This window comes from Primulina eburnea, chromosome 15 (assembly GCF_022965805.1).
Source record: "Primulina eburnea isolate SZY01 chromosome 15, ASM2296580v1, whole genome shotgun sequence".
NCBI lineage: Eukaryota > Viridiplantae > Streptophyta > Magnoliopsida > Lamiales > Gesneriaceae > Primulina > Primulina eburnea.
Genome location: NC_133115.1, coordinates 32563814 through 32574768, shown reverse-complemented (window position 1 = coordinate 32574768; position 10955 = coordinate 32563814). Strand labels below are relative to the sequence as shown.

Below are 10955 nucleotides of genomic sequence, written 5' to 3'. Positions count from 1 at the left end.
CAACGTGGCTGTGGAGGTCAATATTTAAAAAAATTAGTTGGATAAGGCAAAATATAACTTAATAAATTATAATAATCGCACGTGAAGGTAAAAAAAATAAGTGAAGAAAATAATGGAGATAAATATTAAAAATAAATATATTCTTAATCATATATTGTTGTATTAGTTTAATAAATTATCCTTGATATGTAAGAGATTACGTCAAAAATAGAAATTTGGATTTGGAAAATAAATACTATAATTCTGGTCAAGTTTAGGTTACAAAGAGTTATTTATTTTCGTGTAGAAAAGCTGACTTTATTTAAAGCAAAGCATGGATATTTTATCCGAATTTGCTTTATTAAATCTTCGACTATATATATATTTTAATTTGTGTATAAAACCACCGTAAAGTTTAATTTACTATATTGACAAAAATATTTTGCATATATATATATATATATATATATATATATATATATATATATGACGGTGTGAATACAACATATAATATAAGGAAATTGGTCCATGTACGTTCAAAGTGTCTATTGAACTTTTGTTGGTCCAAGGTTGGTAAGAGGGTCGTAATATATGGGCCATGGCTCTTTTGTAATATATGTTCTTTTTTTATATATAGTTTTTATAAATAAATCTTCATCCTCGTACATTTAATTATATAATATAATGTATATATGAGTGTATTACAAACAAAGGGCCATCATAAATTTTGCTTTTTGGATTAAAAAATTACGGAAAAATGTATGGTTGATTATGCATGTTCGTTTTTTTTTAACGATTTTAGTCATATATATAGTATCAAATTTAGTTCAAGTCATGTATTTTATAATATTATGTCATTTAGTTATTTTTCATCGGTGGTATTGATGTAACACTATAAATAATAGAAAAAATTCCTAACCAAAAAAACAATTAAAGATAATTGAGTAAGAATGAAATCTGACAATATAAGTGACTAAAATCACAAAAAGCCAAATATATTGGACCAAATATACAACTTATCCGTAAACATATTTATGCCATTTACTTTTGCAATTTTTTACCAGCTCTGCTTGTTTTTTTTTTTTTTTTTAAGTTAAGCGAATATAATCATTCACGAATCCAATCAGACATTTTTGCACTTTGAAAAAGACTTTTCAAGTGTCTAGTTGTATCTAGCTTGTCGAGAAAAAAAGTTTTAATAATTAACCAATTTTGATGCTACCTCGAAGACATCTCAAGTTTCGGAGAAAAATTTAAAGTGTTTATTCACCTCCTCTCTAAACACATATTTAATCATATCAAGCGGTAGCAGAGTAAGTTTTTGTTGACTATTGAAATATATATTCAAATGAGTTCATTTAACAAGATCTCTATATTTTCTAAATAAAATTATGATTATTGAAAAATACATATATATGCACACATCTTTCTGCTTAAGACAATAACAAATGGTATGTCATAACAGATGATCATATGAAGATCATCAAAGCAAACATTGTTATTGCAATCACTAGAGCTCACATGGTAGAAAAGCACAAGTTTGTGTGGGCTATTGAGGACAAGAGGAATGTCAACCTCGACAATATGGATAAACATATGTTTATCAAGATTAAAATGTGTTCCACTGAAAAGAAAGAAAATTTTACTCAATTATGTGAATGGAATGACCGGACTAAGGAATAATATCAATGTTGCTATACAAAAGTTTGATAATAGTCAAATAAAACATGGTGAAACATTAAACAAATTTGATAACAAATTTTAGTAGCATTGTCACTAAACTTGTCGCTCTTGGCTTGAATATACTTATCGTTAACTTGATTAGAAGATAATGAGAGTTTTACTCAGAGAATGTGATGTAAAGATCATGGTTAGAGGGAATATTAAGATCTCAATAAGTTCGAGTTGTATGATATATTTGCTGATTTAAGTTATGACTTTGAGCTAAGTATCAAGATTGAGGAAGATCCATCCACTCCCCAACCAACAGCCTGGTTGCCACTGCTGTTGTCTTAACCATTGAAGAAGAGAAGTTCCGCCACAAGTCTGGGGAACAGATAAGCATGATGCTATATTTATGTTTATCAAGCAATGAGACCAAGAAATTCGACTAATTTATGAGAAATAATCAAATCTAAATTCAATTACTTAAATCATAAGAAAAATTCAAGCTAATGACAATCACGTCTTCTTTAATTGTGGTAAGAAAAACCATTTTATTGCTACTTGTAAAATGCCAAAGAAAGATACGAAGAAGTCCTTCGAAGAGGGGAGATCCAGAGATGGCAAGAAGAAGAAATGTCAGAAAGTGTTTGTTGCTGTGAAAACTAAAAGAATTGGGCGGACTCAGACTTAGAGCCATCTAGCTCAGAGAGTTCATCTAGTGAGAGTAATGAAGAGCTAGTCCACTGTCTGATGGCTAATGAGGCGAAGGTGGATATTGCAGAAGATGAAGTATTTGATTTTAGCTCAAATAAATTTACACGAGAGAATTTCATCAATGCATTCCATGACATGATAGATGAGTATAAAAGACTTTCACAGTCATTCGACGAAGTAAATACAGTAAAAAAAATCTAATAGATAAGTCGAGTAACTCCAGCTGCATGCAGCAAAAAAAACTTGACGACAGTCTTAGGGTGAAACTAAGTCTGCTAGACGCGCGAAACATGTTCCAAGCAACATTGAATGAAAATCAAAATGTATTTCATGAGAACGAGACTAAGCACATAAGACTGGACTTTATCGAATGGGAGAGTACTTCTACTGCCAATATACAAATTTGATAATTATCGATAATTTATGTATCAATTTAATTTTAACCACCCGATGGTTCATGTACCAATCTGCTTTCGTTTTCCATTTTTAAGAAAATATATATTCATGAATTGTACTATTTTCAGTAATTAATGGATCAGTTTTCAATAAATCAAGAATGGCATACTATCATATTTAGAATCATACTAATTAAGTAATGCTACTTGCCAACTTGTTCGGAAGCTTTTGGCTTGGTTCAAGGAAATATAGCATGCACTTTAAAGTTACATACTCAATAAAGTAACAATTATTTAACAATCACGTGCATTCCAAACTTCCGTAATACATGCATGACTGGAATCAAATTTGTGTAACGTTTTCATAAGTCGGTATTCTTTCTTTTCTTATAACTTTATAAAAAAATTGTAAGTTTGTCTTTTTTATAATTTCAATCATCAAATAGTCATGTATATTTCAATTTTTTGAAATTTTAATCATTTTTCATCGCGAAAATTGATATGACGTTATACATTTGAGTGTCATATTGGTTGCTATCAATCAACTCTACTATGGAGTCACACTACTAACGTCACGTCGAAAATTGGACAAAAATTTCAAAAAACAAAACAAAAAACAAAAACAGTTTAATTTTGAAATTTGATAACATACACAAATTTGCAAAAACATAAATTTAAATGATGAAGAAAAACTTAATGATGATAATTCTTAAATCGACATAAAATTATGATAAGAATTAAAACAATTATCATTACCTTCATTTTTTTTTTTTAAAAAAGAGTAATTAAGCTGACAGCTAGTGAACCATGTGGAAGAGTGTGATGTGCTTGAAGTATATGGTTGAATTTCTTCGAAGAAGGGACCTGAAATCTACCCATTGCTGCTCATGAACGCATTCATATATCATGAACATGGAAATATACACGATTGGGAACTATATTATTTCTAAAGAAAAAAAATTATAACATATTTTCTGATATATCATATTTGAAAAGAGTAAGTCTCTTGTGAGATGGTCTCACGAATATTTATCTGTGAGACAGGTCAACCCTACCGATATTCACAATAAAAAGTAATACTCTTAGCATAAAAAGTAACATTTTTTCATTGATGACACAAATAAAAGATATGTCTCATAAAATACGACTCGTGAGACCGTCTCACACAAGTTTTTGTCATTTGAAAATTGTTTTGGGGTTTTTAAGCTTGAATTTATTTGTTATATATTCCTGGCTCCTTTAATTCGCATTATCAAATTAAATGAGAGCCGTGTTCATGGTAAGTAGTTAAATTCAATCATCATTTTAAATTTTACCAAATTCTTATAATTTTGACTCTTAATTTCATCATTGACATGATAAATTAAACTTGCTTGTTTACTACTTTATATACGAAATATTATTCTTCAAGTATAATAACATTTCCAGGTTGCCATTATATATATATATATATATATATATATATATATATATATATATATATATATATATATATATATATATATATATATATATAGACAAAGAGACATAGCTATAGATATGTAATGAAATTCATTTCATTTGAATGATAGAATAGCTAAGTTGTTGATCAATCATGGAGAGGAGAGGATATAATTTTGTGACAGTAATTTGCATGGTGGTGGGAGTAGGGCTGAGCTTGTACGTCAGCTGTGTTCATGCAGCGGTAACTCTACCACCGGAGGACAAGCCATTGAAACGCCATTTTTACAAGAAGCTCAAGACTTGTGCCAATGTCGAGGCATTTGTGAAGCATCAAGTGCAGTTATGGTGGGATAAAGATAAAAGTATCACTGCCAAGTTGCTCAAGTTACTCTATGCAGATTGCATGGTTAATGTAAGTTTGTCACATATTTCTTGAATGTACATATATAAATGTATGTATGTATGTATGTATTCACTCGAAAATTGACAAATTGGGTATTTAGGGGTGTGATGGATCCATATTACTAGATGGGCCTCGAACAGAGAAAAATGCTACAAAAAATTCAAGGCTGGATGGATTCATACTGATCGACAAGATCAAGAAAGTGGTTGAGGCCCGGTGTCCTGAGGCTGTCTCGTGTACTGATATTCTTGTGCTTTCGGTTCGAGACGCAGTTCATCTGGTAATTAATCTGTTAACACTGTAATTTTACTCGATAGTGAAATTATAACGAGGAGAGTACCAGATATAGCATAGATTAGACCGTAGAGTTGTGAAAATGGATCCCTTCTAAGGACTTGTAGGTACTTTGAAAAATAGAAATATTTACTTGAGTTGTTATACTCGCGAGTAATTTTCGATTTTATCAAATTTTCTATCGTTGAAAAATATACGATAATAAATATAAAACTTAAACGAGCTAAACCCAGCCATGAGACCCATTTCACTATTAGTATTACGTCATAAAGCAGGCTGCGAGCTAATGTACTTCAGTGGTGCAAAACTTATATCTCTTTGCAAAATTTAAATTATTACATTTTCCATTCAGTGGGCGAACTTCCTGCTTCCATTCAGCCCTCTGCTGGTGGCAACGGATGGTTTGTACATAAATTCAAGAGGAAGGAAAAACTTGACGGGAATAGAATTATTTTGATTTTTGATGAGTTGAAATGAAAATGATTCGTACTACTAGTCTTATTTGTGAAAATACAAGTACAGGCAGGTGCACCATCATATCCAGTGTTCTTGGGAAGAAGGGATGGCTTAGAATCAAAGGCAGCATGGGTGGATCTTCCATCACCCTCTGTCTCATGGGAAGAAGGTTATGCATACTTCAAATCGAAAGGTTTGGATGCACAGGATTACGCTACGCTTTTAGGTAAATTGATATTCTTCTCAACAGTTCCCCTCAGAAAAACTTCGTCCTATGTTTCAAAGAACATTAAGCCATCTTCTATTTATGTTCTACCTCCAGGGGCGCATACACTGGGGAAAACACATTGCGAAGACATTCATGATCGCCTATACGACTATAACAAAACCCAAAAAGCAGATCCCACCATGAGCAGGTTATTGTTAGAAAAACTTAGACAACTATGCCCATCATCTTCATCATCGCCGTCGTCGAAGAAGAAGAGTGATAAGGACCCAACTATCTTTTTGACAGACAAAAATGGGGATGCATATTCTTTCACCAATACCTACTACTCTAATGTACTGTCATATGATTCAGTTCTTGGAGTTGACCAGCAGCTATTGTTCAATTACAACACATCACAACTAGTCCTCGAGTATGCAGAGAAGTTTGAAAGTTTTCGGAGGGAATTTACTTTGTCAATAAGCAGGATGGGTGGACTAGGAGTATTGACAGGGAAGCAAGGGGAAATTCGCAAAAACTGTCGCCTCACAAACAACAATAATCCCGACATTAAGTAGTACAGATTCATCTTTAGCTCAAGTGGGAAGAACTTACAATAACCGTACACAAGGAAAAATGAATTTTTCAGAATACTAGAGAAGTTTTCATATAATGACTTTTTATAACAAAAAACATGTAGCGTATAAAAAATTACATTAATATGTAATAGAATGTTTCTTCATCAAATAGTTTTCAATTCGGATATGGTTAGATTTGTCCATGTCGATACATAAATGAATCTTCAATGTCACAAATCATGCTGGTGTCTCCTATCCTAACCTGTGTGCAGCATTCTGAACTGAAAGCAAAGCAAAGTTTCCACTTCATAGTCCTGAGGTGAAAAAGGAAACCATCATATAAACTACACATTAAGCAAATGTCGGAAAAAAAACAGATGATAACGCTGCATTATGTAGAAAACTAATCTAATTATACATCTGTTATGATAACAACCAAAAAGATGAAAAACATTCACAAAGCTGCTAAGTGATACTTAAATATAAAAAAGGGCAATAAAATGGTATTAACAAATATGACTTCTTTCTCCCACAGTAACCCACTAATTCCCTCCACCAAACAACAAGAGACCACTACTTTATTGCTAAGCAATTTTTCATTTTAACCGCCATGTCAGCAGAAGGGGGTTTCCAAACTTTCAAAGAGATTACCATCTATCCAGAAAAACTAGGAGGAAATATGTTTCACAAGAAATGCGTACCAATTTGGGTACATAGGCTTATAGTAATATAACAAAGCCAACATATAAAGCGCTCACAAACTTTGTAAAAATTTAACTTAAAATATAAAGGTATCAATTTTATCCGAAATTATAGAACGAAGCCACATAAAAAAAATTCAACAGCTTAACATCGCCGTGCTTTCCGCCAACCACTAAAGAGACGACTCCATATCTGAATTATCAAAAGAGAAATTTGCAATTCAGGGAAAAGTATCATCCATATATTCAAAAACAATATATAGATCAGTTTTTTACTAAACATCTATTTTTTTTCTTTAATATAGCCTACACTTGCTAGAAATTTAAAAATAGCTTTTGTTGCATCCAACATGGTTAAAATTCCTGTTGTCAATGGTGTCAGAAACAATATCCAGTTTTCCTCTTTAATTTAATAGTCAAGTGCTTCAATATTGCAAGATGATGTTTTAATTAAATCAACATATTTAAAATAGTTATCCTATTGCCAATGGTTTTCTCAATTACATGATTGCAAGATATACTGACATCTCTAATGCACAACTACTTTTAAACACAATATTTTGGCTAACTGGCAAAACAAGATTTCGAGGTTTAGTGATGACAATAAGAGTTTAATACCTTTTAAAAGAGTACTCACATATGCCTTGGAGGCACAGACGGAAGAATGATTTGCATTTATGCCACCAAAAGTTAAGTTTATGTTCACAAAATAGTTCCCACCAAGATACAGAACCTCAAGTAATCAGCAGCATCCCTGAGTGGCATGGAAAGTGATTCTAATCTTGTTATACAGCTATGACCCAGATTTAACTGTTATTCTGAGGCGCTGGACCATTCCTGATTAGCTGTAAAAGGATACAACTTTTTAGCTCAGAGGTGAAAGAAAGACCGAAAAACTAAATGGTAACATCTCAAATACTAGCCAAGTATCTGGGGTTAAAGTAGTGGTTCTTTTAATTTCTCAAAATTCTTATTTAAGTTTTTAATTAATGAAATATGTGTGACATGATGTATGAGTGAGAACATAAATTATTTGGAGTCCTTTAAAAAAATTCAAAAATAGGCATTTTAGGATGAACAAAGCAAGAGGCCCAGGGCCAAACAGGCGGCTAACAAAAGCAGATTTTAGAAGAAGAAAAATCACATTCTAGACAAAGAAAGCAAGATCTCAGTAGAACATTCCTAGCCGAATAGGTTAGTGGACATTTATGTGTCACGTCCACGAGGGAACGTATCAGAAAATGCTAGTTTTTTTACTTTTTTATTCTTAGGTAACTTCTTCAAAGATTGAGTTTTAAAATTCATAATGGGTTCGTAGCATGACTTAAACTGAGAGTACTATTATATGGAATGGTCAAACGATTTTAAGCTTAAATTGAATTGTATATCTATTATGGGATTTAATTGAGATGTAGCTTGTAAAAATATATATCTTATGAGAATGAATCAAAAATTAGACAAGCCTCAAACTTATTTGGGTTTATATAATCTTATTTGTTAACATCAAATGTGTACTGATAATTAGACACGGCATTGATTTACTAATTCAGGTAAGAGAAGCCAAAAAAAATATCAAATAGCACTTAACAGTGTATTCCAATGGTGATATACAATAAGCTCTATGGATTTCAACTAGTAGGTGTTCCAAAGCAAATATGAATGAAAATTCTTGACATAATCATTCCAGATTCAAAAAAATATTGCAAGATAGGAAAGGATAAAGTTAATTTGAAAATTAACCTTGTAAAGGTACTTCTTTCGCAGTTTGATGGCGGTACGTATGCATCTCTTGACTCTGATCTTTAAAATATTATCATTGAATATCTGCAAAATGTATTAGAATAAGATAAGTGTTTTTAGAGAGAAAAGATGGAGATGAGTGAGTGATCGCATACACTAGGTATGTTGCACAGTCACAAGCCAACAATGGAATCCAAAAATCAGTTCAGGTTCCAGATCAGCAAAACCGAAAAACTACAGCATGATACTTATGATAGGAATGCATAATCATTCTAAAATCATCTCGAGCAAATTATGGCGATAATCCTACAAAAACAGACCTTTTGGGTCCAACCTCTCTAACAAATGTAAAGAAATTAGTTTAAAAATGCAGCATGGGACTAAAGATTTGTAAATGGGCTAGTGAATACGTTTGTGGAATTTAGCTAATCAAACTAAATAGGCCAACAACCTCTAACCAAGTATTTGATAAGTATTAATGAGAGGAAAAAAGATGCTCTCGATCTTAATCTCAGGAAAATTATGTCAACTCTTTTTACTATCATGAATCGTGCATAAGTTTAGTTAAGCAAGTATGAGGAAAGACCAAAATATCAGTTTTGAGACATTATCAAAAACCGGTACTCAAAATTGCAGTACTGGTTCAGACAACAAACTATAATCCACCTGCCTTTATTAGGTCATCAATTGAATGCGTTTCTCTGATAATTTTCTGACGATTCGTAATGAGAATGGCAGCTACACAAAAAACAGGCAATTCGTCACCACTTCTTGCAGATGATATAACCGTATGAATCTGCAAGCGGTCATTCTTTGACCAAAGAGGTTTAGTCAATCCGCAAAATGGTCTAGCTGATGTAGATCTCATTCCGGTGCTGTCGGAGATGGAGCATTCCACACCAGGTTTTATTGGAGAACTCTTTGGAACACCACCATTACTATCAATGCTTTCTTCTCCCAATTCAGCCTCTGTTTCCTTGGATAACTGAATAGCCAATAGTTCTGGACAGTTCTCATCCAGATGACAGGTAAAGGATGGATCGAATCAGCCGCCCATATCATCTACAGTTTTAAATCCAGTGGGAAAAAAATCAACATAAGAAATAGACAAATAGTCGATATTTCTGATTATATTAGTAAGTCAACGAGAATTCATGAGGTAAAAGCGTAGACAACTTCATATCTGCAGCTTAAACCGTGTGATTAGTCTTCTAATATACCCTTGATTCAGAGAAATTAGATTATTTCACAACTTTTTCAGCGAACATTTTGCTTTCAATAGTTAGCATACTTATCTTAACTGTAAGCTATACTGACTGCCTCTTAACCTATGCTACAATGAAACTATTGAAATATCGGAGCCTGGATTACAGAACTAACTCAGTAGAAAGTATTTGTCATAGATTGGCTAAAAACAAATAAGATCAATTTACAGCACAAACCTCCCACATACAAAGTGCTTCAGTGAAAGTTAACTCCCTGCGAAATAGACCAGCAGCATACGGAAGGCAAAATGAAGGCTTTCAGCACCTATTTCTGCTAGGTGAGAGAACATCTCCCTATCCGTAAGTTCTAATACATGCCAGAGTACTTGCAACTGCTTCATGACACCAGTTGGCCCTTCCATCTTAAAGTTTTCGCGCTGAAGAGTTACAGATATTGAGTTTTAGCAACTCAATTACAAAGGTCGGCAAAACCCAGGCCACTAACATCACTTAGCACTGGTTTTGCAGAAAGCAGTTCATCACATGGTACAATGGAGCTCAGGCTGTTGTTGTATGGATCTTTCTGAAAGCTTTCTAGCGCGGTACACGTGTCGCCGGCCAAAGCTCATAAACAGAGTAAATGCTTTTAAGTACTAACCCACTTTGTCGATGTTTCAACTGATTTATAATTATTTCGGTTCGTACTTTTTCAAGAAGAGATAATCCCGAAGAACAACCAGCACCGGACCGTGAAAAACCAGCAAAGTTAATTAGCCTGCATTCAATAGGTATAAAAAATATATATGAGAATCTCTGTGAAAAATAGGTGATTTTGCGTAATAATTGTGTCAAGATACTAGGTAGTGATGGATGGTGGGCGGGTACTTACGTGTTAAATGTTCTTCGAAATTTTGGTGCCTGAGACTGCAATGATCAATCGAATTCGAGAAGTTAAAAGAAAGAAGTGTGATTCTTGATTATGTGAGAAGATATGAATGTCCAAATTTTGGTAGATATGTCGTGATTTTGACAGCTATAATCAATGTGATTCCTTTCTTAACAAGTGAACCTGAGTAAATGCAATGTGGAGCAAATTCTTAGTTACTTTGCTGAGTCTCTACTTACCTAGTAGAGCAATTACAGTGACTAAAGACACTGAAATGGCTACCGTTGTTAT

General features: G+C 32.9%; 1 protein-coding gene and 1 long non-coding RNA gene across 2 annotated transcripts; one reads left to right on the top strand and one right to left on the bottom strand.

Moving 5' to 3' along the window:
* Positions 1-4347: 4347 nt before the first annotated feature.
* Positions 4348-6164, top strand: LOC140815267 (probable peroxidase 26). The gene is made up of 4 exons (XM_073174396.1): positions 4348-4608; positions 4700-4879; positions 5416-5575; positions 5672-6164. The coding sequence occupies exons 1-4, from the start codon at positions 4348-4350 to the stop codon at positions 6130-6132; spliced, it is 1062 nt and encodes a 353-aa protein (XP_073030497.1). The 3' UTR covers positions 6133-6164.
* An 87-nt stretch (positions 6165-6251) lies between these two features.
* On the bottom strand, positions 6252-10030 carry LOC140815268 (uncharacterized). Its single transcript, XR_012114316.1, has 5 exons — positions 10016-10030; positions 9244-9635; positions 8574-8657; positions 7452-7678; positions 6252-6446 (listed from the first exon to the last, which is right to left on the bottom strand). It is a non-coding gene; the product is annotated as an uncharacterized lncRNA (long non-coding RNA).
* Between the last annotated feature and the right edge of the window lie 925 nt (positions 10031-10955).